The sequence below is a fragment of the Lineus longissimus genome, chromosome 8 (assembly GCF_910592395.1).
Source record: "Lineus longissimus chromosome 8, tnLinLong1.2, whole genome shotgun sequence".
NCBI lineage: Eukaryota > Metazoa > Nemertea > Pilidiophora > Heteronemertea > Lineidae > Lineus > Lineus longissimus.
Genome location: NC_088315.1, coordinates 7,007,585 through 7,020,847, shown reverse-complemented (window position 1 = coordinate 7,020,847; position 13,263 = coordinate 7,007,585). Strand labels below are relative to the sequence as shown.

General features: G+C 39.6%; 1 protein-coding gene across 5 annotated transcripts in view; it reads left to right on the top strand.

Moving 5' to 3' along the window:
- The window catches only part of LOC135493029 (tumor protein p53-inducible protein 11-like), a 176,264-nt gene that overhangs the window by 111,232 nt on the left and 51,769 nt on the right, over positions 1-13,263 (top strand). The window contains exon 1 of one of the 5 annotated variants that reach the window (XM_064779787.1): positions 9,163-9,453. The exons of the other annotated variants lie outside the window; for them this stretch is intronic. Coding sequence (XP_064635857.1) covers positions 9,395-9,453 — 59 coding nt within the window. The 5' untranslated portion in view covers positions 9,163-9,394. Of the gene's footprint in view, positions 1-9,162; positions 9,454-13,263 lie in introns of those variants that run through there. 5 annotated transcript variants of the gene reach the window in all.

Genomic DNA, 13,263 nt, shown 5'->3' with positions numbered 1-13,263 from the left:
AACATTTGGGAAGATTAAAGTGGGACTGATCTTTCAGTCAAGTGAATCTCTTATTTCATTCCGTCGATGAATCGACATTGATCACAAACTTTCGAAGTGAAAGTAAAATTTAATTGGGTCAATTAGATATTAAATAGGCAAGAAGTGGTATACAATAGGAAAACTGTAGCTACATGAGAATATTGCGTGATGAAATGTGCGAGACAACTGGAGACCTAGTAGGAAACTATGCTGCTTAAGATTGTTGCCTGTTTAATTTCTTGAAGAAGTAGACACTGATGTTAATTTCGTATATCGGTCTTACCATGTCCTACGCTGATGTTGCTCCGGTATCATGTTTATACTTCATTTAGCTTACTGCCCAAGACTTGAAAGAATGCGAGGCATAACAACCAAGGCTAATTCTGTCTGTGCCAGCATGCCTAGGGTCAGATTGCTCTTAACCTAATCAAAAACTGCCTTCAAATTCAAGAAAGTCATCAAAATCTAATCAAATCAAGTGGTCAGAAGAAAATGTGATGTAACCATGGTGATGGGGTATCGTGTTTCTAATCGCTGATTGTTCAATCACTGTGGACAAAGCTTGTTCATCCAGCACTCTAATCGATTCGGTGCAGCTGCATTGAGGAGATTTTTAAAAGTTGGTTCATTCTGGCATGTCCTGGGAAAGCCCAACTGGTCTGTATTGGTGACTCTATGCTGCACGTTGTCAATATCTAGTTGTTTTTCTAAATTCCTGTCAACCAAACTGCCAGCCCCTTATTTTTGTGTATTTCATAACCTCAATTCTGAAAGAATATCTTTGATTGGATATTGTTTTTTACATTTTTGCCAAAATATAAGTCGTAAGTTGTAAAAGATTATATGTCAGAAATTTTCGCAATAGAAAACAATAATGAGGTGTGAAACAGGAAGAAAATCTACCGAAGAAATGCCATATTCAAAACTAAGCACATTTGATATAAGACTCTAAGTAAATGAGTTGTGGATGTCATCAACCGAGGGTATGATTATAAAGGCATTGCCATTGAAACCTATTGCAAAATAAGTCGGTGGCAGTATGCTAGCCAGCATCCAGGTTCCTTGCGGTTTGTACCATCACTAATATTCCAGAAGTGTACTGGACTCCTTGCCACTTGTAGAAATGATGTCATGATGTGTTTGCCTCCCAACTCCTTACATACATACTCTTCTAGGATGTTCATGATATGTATCACAATTTCCTTGTAGATATTTGCAACATGATTGATTCGAGTCTCGAGACATTGTCTGACACACTAGCATCAGTATTGCTCAGAAGTGAACTCGGGTAAGCCATGGTTAGCTACTCATGTTTGTGGGCTTTTTACTGTTACAATAATTAAAACAATTGAAATTATTCACTTCTGATACAGTCAGCATCTTTCGGGTTTTGTTATTAATTTAGACAAATTGGGTCAAGTTGAAGCTTTCTGAAGGTGACTAATTTCAGCATAAAATCGGGTAAAATCGGTAAGAGAGCTCTCTGGGGTGAACTCACGGTGAACTGTCGGAGGTAAATTTACGGAGGTGAACTCCTGGAAGTGAACTTTCGGAAGTGAACTTCCGGAGGTGAACTGTCGGAAGTGAACTCCCAGAGGTGAACTGTCGGAGGTGAACAGTCAGAGGTGAACTCCCGGAGGTGAACTGTCAGAGTTGAACTCCCGGAGGTGAACTGTCAGAGGTGAACTGTCAGAGGTGAACTCCCGGAGGTGAACTCCCGGAGGTGAACTGTCGGAAGTGAACTGTCGGAAGTGAACTGTCAGAGGTGAACTCCCGGAGGTGAACCGTTGGAGGTGACCTCTCAGGGCGTTGATATCTTGCCCTATTTATACCTGACTTTGCCTGTCTAGATATCATGGGCATCATATCTAAACCTAGTTTTGGCAAAAGATGGCCAATCTCTCATTAATCACCAAAGTGTTACCCATTAAGTATTAACATTTTCAGCAAATCCCAAAGATCTCATTACCTCCTCTTGCAGCTCTTTAACTTGTCTTCTAGATTTGCCTTGGGCCATTATCTCCCCTAACAGATATTCCATCAACTGGATAATGTTTTATATTCAAGACATGGCAGGGTAAGTACTGTTCCGTTGCCCTGATGGTAGACTAGACGAGAGTTTTTTCTGACTTGTGGGATGTTTTATATTACAGTTTATCTCCAAAAATAATGCAACCTCTGAAAAAGTTTTATACAGTGATAGGAATTCCTGGCTGGTAGCCCTTGAATGTTCTTTGGCACTTATAGAGAATACATTAAGATTCTTGCTGGTAGTGTTGAGAAGTGGTCACGTTCCAATTACTCACATAATTGAACAGTAACATCAGTTGGGCTCTCGATCTGTACGCTATCAAAATTTAATTTTTTTATGTTGCATTGCTGTTTAAAACTGAAACCATCTGGAGTGCAAGATTTGCAGTGTAGGTGCTTTTAGTGCTTAGTGTTCCCCTTCGGTAAAAATCTCAGTGCCTTGTATCCGGCCCCCACGACTCCCAACAACAGCTTCTATCGGCAAATACTGATCAATACCAAGTACCCACATTTTTCTTTGTCCTACGAAGGTGACAAATCTATATTCAGCAGGAAGAAAAGCAGGAAGAATTTTGATGAACAGTGGTGGACAGACCCTTGCCTCTGGCTAGTAATCTCCGGCTGGAATTGATTGGTTGAATTGTGGGTGCCTGGGTATGGCTGTTAGTATTAAGCGATATTTTAACCAAACATACGGCAGAGAATGTGTCAGGTTATGATATCAGCAGTAGGTCTAGTGACAGTCTATTCTGGTTTGAATTATTCGATATTTCTTCAGTTTGCGTTGTGCTGAAAACCCATCCTTTATTTCCAAAATAGTCAAAGCCCAGGAGGAATAGATGGCAGACAATTTTGTTTAAGAAAATGAAAACTGATGATGTTGCTGCTGGCATGACTTGCTATCGATCATTTAATGTACAATTCAAGGTAAAAAATTGGCAATGGTGTCATTGTCATTTGATTCAGCAGCTTTCATCAGTTGCAGGTATAATCATGCCTCTCCCATAGGCATCTAACCGGACAAGCTACCAGTTATTCCATGTGGGGATGTTGAATTACATTTGTCTCTGACACCCTGCTTAGAATCACATTAGTTGTTGTGTTAAAATGGCTGGTAATGAAGCAATTTTCCAGGATCCTTAACTGGCAATATCCGTTAAGGTATTCGTGATCAAAATGGTTAAGACAGTTGCTGAACTTTCATGTCAACCCTAATTGTGTGGGGTGATGTGCTGGTAGAGGCAGCTGTTGCTAACTTGCACTTGAGCTATTAACCTTGTTCCAGCTGTTCCTTTCTTTATTTTGATGAAGTTAACGATAATCCAATATTGAATTCTGTGCTGTTGCAGTGTTCTAAAAGTTAAAAGTTATTGTCTGATCTTGGACCTCTTGACCGCAAGCTGAGAGTCTGGCTACACAGCAGGAATGCACCGGCTAATAATCAGTAGGTTTCGTTGGATCCATTCCTCCTCTGATGTACTTCATCCAGACCATGTTAGATCCAATCCTCCTCCGGTGAACCAAATTTGTCTAAGTTCTCCTTCAGTGTACTCAGTGAGGCCGTGAGCAAGATATAGCTTCTTCCTTCATAGAGATCATGATGAAGGGAAAACTGTCTTCTTCCATTCTGGTATCATGCTGTGAAAATACATTTCTACATTTTACTGTCTTTCCTAAATACTCCTCTTGTTGAGTCACAAGAAATGGTTTTGATGGAAGATATTCATCTGGAATTTCTGTTTGCAACTCATTCACAGAGTGCTTCTCTCTTTGTGTCTATAATCGCATTTTATCTTTTGTAATGAGACACCTGTTAGTATATACATTAGTGATATCAGCTCAAGTGTGGTATAAATCAACTTGAATATCAGGTTATGATAACACCATTACCGTTTCATGATGCTTAGCACTGATATCTAATCAATTTGAAGGCGCTGCTTGGAAAAACTCATCGTTAAGCCTTAACAGTTATTGCCTGTGATGTTGTCTAATTTCAGTAATTGGACCATCATTTACCCTCTCAGACATCTTTTGTGCTGAGCTACACATTCTTTTAAATTACACTTTGCTTTGTGCATGCTCTTGTCGATTTGCACAATCAACATTTAGAAAGCTGGTGTACCTTGATGTCTAACACTGGTTTATAAAATGGATTTAACTGACAGAGATAACATTTGAATCAAAGGTTATTGTTATTGCCAGCCTTTGATGAACAACTCAGTCAAAAATGTCGAAAGTTCAGAAAGCATTGTCCAATGTGATATCACAGGGTCTTAATGATGTTGATCCACATGTATTGCAATCTGAAAGTACTGCTGAAGAATACCTTTCCAATAAGACTGCAGCAAATTACATATTTTATCAAAGTTCATGATGGTATCATCACAAATCATAAATTGATCCTCATACAAAAGGGAAATGTGTTCTGTCTCAAATAAGATTATTATCATTTCAGTGTATTTATGAGGTAATTAGCCATAAAGGACAGCCATATTTCATGGAGTAATGACGTGTTTTACAATGTTGTGTGTGATGGGGTGACAGCAATTGTCAGGGCACATATAAATCAGGGTACTACCATTAAGATCATTGACAAGTCTTGACGTTGGCTGGTTTATTGCCAGGTATCTAGTAAACAGTTATGACATCATTTTCATATGAGATTTAAGTTTGGTTACATGTAGTTGTTTATTAGTCTCCGTCAACCTACGTATGTAGGGTTGAAAGGAGACTCTTGGTTTAGCTAGGCAAATTCCCCCAATTTATAACCCCGTTCCATGTGACTACGGTGTATGCAATGCACTGTGTATATCATTGGTGATTGGAGAACCCAGGTGGATTCGTGTTCGCGAAGTTTAGGGAAAACTGGACATTAAGTAAATCAAATAGTATAATGAGTTGTTTTTCGAAACATCAAAGGTGTGCAGTGCGAATTTTCAGAATTATTTAGCGAGCAATAACGACATATTTTAGGGGACGAGACAGCCGTTTGGCGATGGGTCATGAAAATTTGATCCGCCATTACACAATCTCCAAACGAGACGTATTATGCGACCATATTCCCTGCCAATTTCGATTTCCGCCATTGCACATTCTCCAAACGAGACGTATTATGCGACCATATTCCCTGCCAATTTCGATAGCTTCCATGTTGGACAGGAAGTGGCCCGTGGAAATGGACTGAAAATGGCCGCAATTGATCAATTCGTACTTAAGAGCAACGATTACAGGAACACACTTGCTTAGACATAAATTGAAATCTTTTATGATTCATTGTTGTTATACGTTATTCTTGCTACAAACAAATTTTCGCGGCAACAATAGTGGTCAATACAGGCAGGGCCTTGGAGCGAGGCGACGGCGTTGATAAGACGATCAAGTTCCGGTCATGCGCAAGTCGCATGTGCAGAATAGTGTTTAAGGCACATGTGAACCACAACAGCACCATCGCTGCTATCCCAACACAGCGTTAACACAGCAGCAACATAACCCAATGCAAACCTTGCCAGCGAAGAAAATTCTCATACCAAGGTCTACAAACCAGTAACCCGACTTTTAATCTCCAACTATGTATATATGTATATATCTATTTTCCCAATAAACTTTTAACCAAAACATACTGCCTCCTCCACTTCCTCAACAAAGCACCCCACAGTTGACGGAGACTCCAGAGTCTGCCTGCAGACTCAACCGACAATTCTAGTTCTTTTGCTGGTATTGCTCATGAAATGCCCAGTGCTTCTTAATTGTTTAAATGCCAATTCCATCAAGCAAAGAATTCCATTATGAACACGAGTGTGAAATCATGCCAATTTCATGGCATGTTGGCTCTTCGGTATCAATGGGTAAATCCCAGCGAGCCAGACTCTGAGATCAATGGACTGTCATTGATCCGTGATATCAGAGCATCAACTGGCAGATAATCGATGCTATCGCTGTGCTTTTCTGGCACTAGGCCGTTCTTTTGAGAGATTGGGATATAGGTACAGTTTAATAATGTGCTTGTGATGGCTTTTTTGTAGGTCATCAGGTGTTGGTTGCCAATTTCATGGCGTGATGAGTCAGTGACATCAATGGTATTCTAATGCTATCCTGGTTCTGAGATCAATGGACTGTCATTGGTCCAAAATATCCAAACCAATTTGGCATATAATCAATTATTGTGCTTTCACGGGGTTAACTGATGTACCCAGATAACTATAAATATTTTGTCAACTTGTCATTTTAAGAAGCTGTTAGAGTTTGTTACTTACTCTGATTGCTGACAAAAGCAGACAAAAATAAGCTAGTTCATGCTATTGAACTATGGCTGATGTCACTGGTTCTTGTCCCAAACTATAAAATCGAGACTTCAAAAAGAGGGGCATGAAATAATATTTTAGCACTTGCACCTTATTTCACAGCTTGTTGATTCTCCAATGTCATAGCTTTCTAGTTAGCCTCTCCAATATCAATGGATCTGCATTGATCCATGATATCATGGCAACAACCTGACAGATAATCGATGGCATCGTGCTTTTATGGCATTAGGTGAGGACATTGATTCAGCTGACTTGCCCAGTACTGGGTTTTGTTTTTTCCGAACTCCAGGGCCTTTTACTTGCTTGTACCTACTCGTACATAAATACCTTTTGAATCTCAGTAACATTCAAATTCAGTCCACTGGCCATGGCAATTTAGGATGAGTTCTTCTTGGATTGCCAAATGCAAGACACTTATTGCCCTAGCTGCTTTTGAACCCTGTACAGAAGCCAGAAATCCTTTTAAACCCTCAGGGGTGTATGATGTCTTATCAAGCTTTCTCGAAGTATCCTTGAAACTTGGAGTAGCTTGCTAGTTATCCTGAAGAAATTAATTGGTAACATCCTAAAAACTTAATCTGGCAAACCTATCTCTCATCAATAGATTGTGTAGCCTGCCTAGATGTAATTGGGCACTGCCTAACATCTGTAAATATTGGTTCTGGTATCAATACTTAAAATTCCGTTTTCCAATATTAAATGGGTGTTATATCCTTATGTTGGGTATAGATTGGCAAGAATGGCAAATGATCATGTACAGAAAGTCATTTTACTATTGGATCTACCAAGTATAATCCATACTTGGACATGTTGGATATACTAATATTTGCGATAATTTTGATAAACAACATATCTTGTTTCACAAACTTTGTTTGCACATCTGACATTCTAAATGATGAAAATAGAACATGTACTCTTGTATCTATGTGAAGTTACCTCTTCCCCCAGGTTCTAGTCCAAATTGGTTTCAACAGAACTTTCTGGGATACTAGGTATTTGATGTGAAAAATTGAGATTGTTTATTTTTCAAATAAGCAGTTTTGGGGAAGGTTATGTGGAACCTGCTAGCCATGGTCATTTTTCATGGCGTCTGTTGATGTATTAAATATTTAGTAGTGAAGATATACCTGCAGACTCCAGCATGTGTTTTTTTTGTCTCTGATTGAACCCGATGTGAAGTAATCAAAATTCTCGAAATGAAAAAAAACAGCAAAATGTAACAGTGGAATAGCAAGGAAGGATATTCAGAACTATTTATTCCATTGAGATATTGGAATTCTATGTAAATTCAGATTATTTTGATGATTTAATTTCTCTTCTTTCTGTGTTCAGTCACAAAATGTGTTCAGTTGAGGTTATGACAATATCGATGGTTCTATGTGCAAAGGTCAAAGTCTGGAACTTTAAATTGCCCAGCAGTTTTAACAGCCACCCACAATCTATAATTACTTAGTTAATCAATGTCAGTTTATTTCTAGATATTGGTGATGGTAATGGAACTTTTAATATTTCAGCAGAGTAAAAAGGCTTTATCGTCATTTTACAAATGTCACTTTTAAACTCTATCGACATGATAGAGAGTTGGTGCTGGCTCTGAAGTTGAACTTCAAAATATAATGATGCAACCTCTTCACATGTAGAGTATATTTGTACTCCCATTACGTGGGAAGTCAGTACTGTACATAGCACCAACCCACTCAGCTTTGATTCTCCTCTCCATTGAGAAACTGAGCCCGTAGATGACGAGGTTATGTCAGGGCAACACTGCTGACATGCATGTTAATGTGATGCTAAACAATTGTAATATGGAGTCACAGAGCGCAGTACTGTTAAAATAATGTATAAATGGCATTGTTTTACTGTCTCATGTGGTGGTGATATGTCTTCTGCACATCATATCTGTCCCTTACTAAGAATCAGCCTGCCACGCAATGCACTTTCTTTTAATTTCACTCCTGCAGCCATTCGTTTTTCCCCCAATATTCTGCATTAATGTTCTTACCATCGATTTACGGAGTGTTTATGAAATCGATTGGGTCGTCAAGTGATGAATGGATCAATTAATTTGTTTCACATAAAATTGCCTGAATAATTTCTATATTGGTTGCAAACCAAGTGGAGTGAAGGGACATGATAGATGGACTTTCATGCAACAGTAATTCATGTAACTCGCAACGCAAAGCTTCTAACTAGACTTTCTGAATCCCCATGTATTTTTACTTCAATTTTCGTATTATAGGGTGGTGGGTGGGTGGGGGTATGGGACATGCACTGATTTGTGTGCGGATGCGGGCAAAATTGTTTACCTGGCATCAGGATGGGGACACATCATACAGTGTGCCCTGAAACCTTTTTCAAGTCGGCCAAATTGCTCACCAACAACAAAGCTCCGCCACTGGAGTTCCTGTTATGGAAAGTGCCAATCGCTCAAGAAGATTTGCCTTGCTTTCTCCAAAATACGTTGGACCCCAACAGCTATGTTCATTGTTCTTCATGCTTTTCATTATCATCAAATACAAAATAGCAGTAGTGAAAAACAGTTGTGTCATGGTGTAGTCTAACTGATCATTCTCTCCTGAAATATTGTTCAGCCAATTTGAAATTGCTCCGTTTGCTTGGCAGAGCCGATCAGGTGGGTAATCGTTTGAAGACATGCATCAATCTTAGTGGTATTCTCTCTTTCAAATGCTTATAGTCTTAAAATAGCCACAGTATTGTTGAAGTTAAGTAGGAGAGGAGAAGTCTACCTATATAGTCTGCAATTATCAACAGTAGAGGCTGCAGACTATTGATCAGATCCCAAGCCCGCACATCGACACATGCTTGCAGACTCCTCTCTTAGTTGTCGCTGGCAACCCCAGAGACATCATTTTCAGTAGCGATCGTCGCCGGTAAATGTGGAACGTCGATCAAGCCTTCCTTGGATGTTAGTAGTCAAGGATTATTCAGTTCACAGACTCGGTGGTGCAGATTCTTCACTTTGGATGTTGTTGGCATATGTGTGAGTTTGAGGCTGTGGTGCGCTGGTGCAGCAGCGGGATATGGCATCGAATGTGGCCACTTCATTGGATAGTACCAAGGAGGAGGAGCCCTTTAAAATGTAGGTGCTTTTTTCTGATGATTTCAGAGCTTCTTCCTATATTAGGGCCTCAAAGCCAAGTTTGTTTATTCAAAAGTTTAAATTGGAAATTGAATGTGAAATTGTCCAATCATGTTGATATGAACTGAATTAACAAAGTTGTTTTGAACAATGATATGCTTACTTAATATGGCGAGTCTCATTGGTGGCACATGCATCTACTGCACTACGCCCATGCATATTTTTAAATTCCAGCAGGCCATATGAAACTTTTCATCTTTCAAATTTAGAAAGGGAGGGGTTTAAAAGGTTTAAACCAGGGTGCCAGGATTAGATAACAGCCTTGTTTGACCATTGGTTACTCGTACAACTATGCACATTGAAGGATATTTGATCAGCCTCCGAGGTAATCAGGAGGTTGTGAATCATTCCTGTTTTGACTCATTGATTTGAACAAGGCACCAATCACAACAATTCTGCATCCTAAGTGAGACGTAAAACCAAAAGGTGCAGAGTGCCGTATGCCTCTGCCATCAAAGTGGATAGTAACTTTAGACGGACTTCTTTGTTCAAAGATGGAGCAGGGCAATTACCCAATTGGCAACCAACTGTTCTGGCCTGCAAACGCACTCACTAGTCTGATAGATATTTTCTGGTGAACGATTCCTCCAGGCAAGAGCAACCAATCTGAAAAAGCTAAGGGAATATTGAATGTACTTCTCATACAGAAGCTTTCTGCAAGCCACACAATATTGGCCTCCTGTTGTTTCAAAGCCTCTTCCATGAAAGGATCAGCGTAAATGTCACTACCTGACATTCAGCGAGTGGGATCAGTCTGTAAGTTCACTTGGAGAGACAGCCGAAGTTGAAGGTTGTGGCACCAATGTGGGTACCATATCAAATAGGCCTGTTGTCTCCAGTGTCACAAAGTCACTGTTCTTTTATATATCAGTACCTTGTTTGTAAACTTAGTTGCTCATGATAGTACATGGACATTTACCTTCAGGTGTCTCCATTTTCATTCTCCTAATTATCAGGGGTAGATACGATATTTTTTTTGGGTGTTGCCAAGGACAGTACTGAAGAGACTATGCTGGACTGTTTCTGATTGCTGCTCCCAGACCATGTAGACTGGCAGCAGACATTTCTAAACTAAACAGTCAGCCAGGTCACGGAGAGCTGGATATGTCGGGATGATCCAATGTGTAGGGGGAATGCAAAAAAAAATTATTTTGTGCAGAAACGAGGAAGTTTGCATCCACTACCCCACCCACACTACCTCATCCTGGCATGCTTGTATCGACCGATGATAATTTTTCTTTATGCATATTAAGGATCTGACACTTTTGCAGCAGTTGGATAAGTTAGAGATCAGTATAAGTCAAAGGCACTGTGATGTCGCTCCTTGTCTCTTGAGAGAACGGGTGCTTTTCTAATAGTTTGACCTTTAAGCAAAGCATGGAGAATAAAGGCTTTGCCTGATGTGAGCTTTGTCTGGATTATATTGCAGAGTGGCAAAGCTGCATGTATGAACATGTGCTTGTTGCACAGCCTTGACATGAACGTTTCTTCTTGTTTGCCTTCATGTATAGGCTTAAAGCTCACTAAGACCATGCAAAGGCAAGTGTCTGTGAGAGCATGTCGCAGAGGTCTTTAAAGTTCTTTAAAAATCCAACATCTAACACGTAGACATAGATGACACAATGCCACTGCCACGAACGTAAAAAAAATTGATAGACAGGTTTTGGATCCCTTACGAACATGACGAATGACAGAAGTATCAAGGTCTGTTGTGTCATCAAGTCCTGTGCGAATTCATCTATGTGACACTCGTGTCCAAGCGCACATGCAAGTTATCATGAATATGAAAACACCCTGAACAAATGGAAAATATTCCACATGACAAATCATTGATTTCACATGACAATCCTTTCGTTGTGCTCCAGGTTTGTCTCCAATACTTCTATGAAGCTATAATGGCTTCATGATTCTGCCAAAGGATCTCCATGGGGCCAATTAATCTGAGCCAAGATCCATACATCAGGCCATCAATTTTCGAAGTCTGATCTTCTTGGCAGTGATTAGTACTTTTCCTTCTCGAGTGTTCTTACGGCTAGCATGCTTTTTATTAGTTCCTATTTCTATCTCCTTGATATATGTGAAAACTTTTGATTACTTGAATGGTATGATATAAGGTCTAGCATGTCTCAAAGGTTAGATTGTGGTTGGGGTAACCTTTGCGTGAAAAGTAATTAGTCGGAAGGGTGGACTAGCAGTTTGAAACCACTGCTTAGTGTGGATATGAGATGTGTTAAAGTACCTGCGGTAGTTGTGGCAGGCCTCTTCAAAAGCATATCAGAATTTTAGTTTGAGCCCTGCAGCTGAGCTGTCCGATGCCATGGGATGGGGGTGGGTGTGTGCATCAATTTTAGTGGCTTCTTTTAAACCATGGAAGCAATTCAGAACAAGCCTAGCAGAATAAAGCAATTGCATAGTTCTAAAAGTATCGGTTGTAGTCTGCAATCTGATAAATAATGTGTTAGCTTCCTTCCTTCATATTTGTCTTCCTGCATGACCTTTACACCTGCAATTCAATGAACTTTACTTTAGCATTGTTGTAATGACTTGCCCAAATTATCCGTAAGGCAAATCATAGAGCAACCTTTCTATTTACTCCTTGATCACTGTCTATTGACTCTGGTAAGGTGGGTAATTGAATGATTGCTTCCTAAGAAGGACTACTGGAGGATTGATTTCAGAGACATGATCCGGATTTGTCAGACAATTTTGATAGAGGCATGTTCTGCCAACACAATGCAATGTCAACCAGGTATCAAAAAACAACTTTTTTCATTTATGCACTGCTGCAAAACGAATTTGAGAGTTAAGAGTATTTAACTAGTAGTGTGAGTGGCTTTTGTGCCTAATGAGTAAAATTGTGTCTCAACTTGAGTACTTGAACACCAGGATGCATCAAAGCTGGAAACTGAGAATGATATAAACATGTGGCTTGTACTGTTTTGTGATTCTATGTCACATTTTACTCCCCTACAAGTTCAGAGTAGTAATCACAAAGAGTCTGCGCAGCATCCAGATTGAATTCAGAGTCTGCCACCACGATTGATTTGTTTGTCATTGGATATTCAATCTGGCAATCGGAAGGTTGCCATAATTGTTCCTCTCAAAGAATTCAGGAGCATATTCTGTCATGTCTTTTGCAAAATTGATGGTGACATTTCACTGTGTGATAACTACCTGGCACTTCGTGTCAAGTTCACCAATTGATTTCAAGAAATAGAATTTCTAGTGTTGTTTTTTGATAAGATTGCTGTTAGCCTTTCTTCAGTTGCAAAACCTTCCTTGAAAAAGTGATGTAATCATGATGGGAAACCGAGTAAATGATCTTCAGCGATGCTTTTATTTTTGAAATAACATCCCTAGTTATATTGCTAATTCAAGATAGAAGAACGTTGCTATACAATAGATAACTGCAGCAGCAACAATAGGGTTTACCACAAGTCATATGCTAATCCCAACCTTTCTCTTCCACTTTAAAATATCATGTAATTACTATCCCCCTGGTCAATTGTTCCTTGAAAAAATTCTGGTTTCTTCCTGTTATTTCTTCTTGTGGTTTCTTCCTGTAATGCAACTTATTCCTGATGGAGCTAATCACATGCCAAGTAATGCTTCGAACCAAAAAAAGAAGCTGGCGCAGCAATGATTAGGGTTTACCTCCACTCGGCACTGAGATGATGCTAATTCCTGTAATTTTCTATGATTGCGGACAGTGCTTCCCAGCACATCCACTAGTAGTCTGGAGTTATTCAT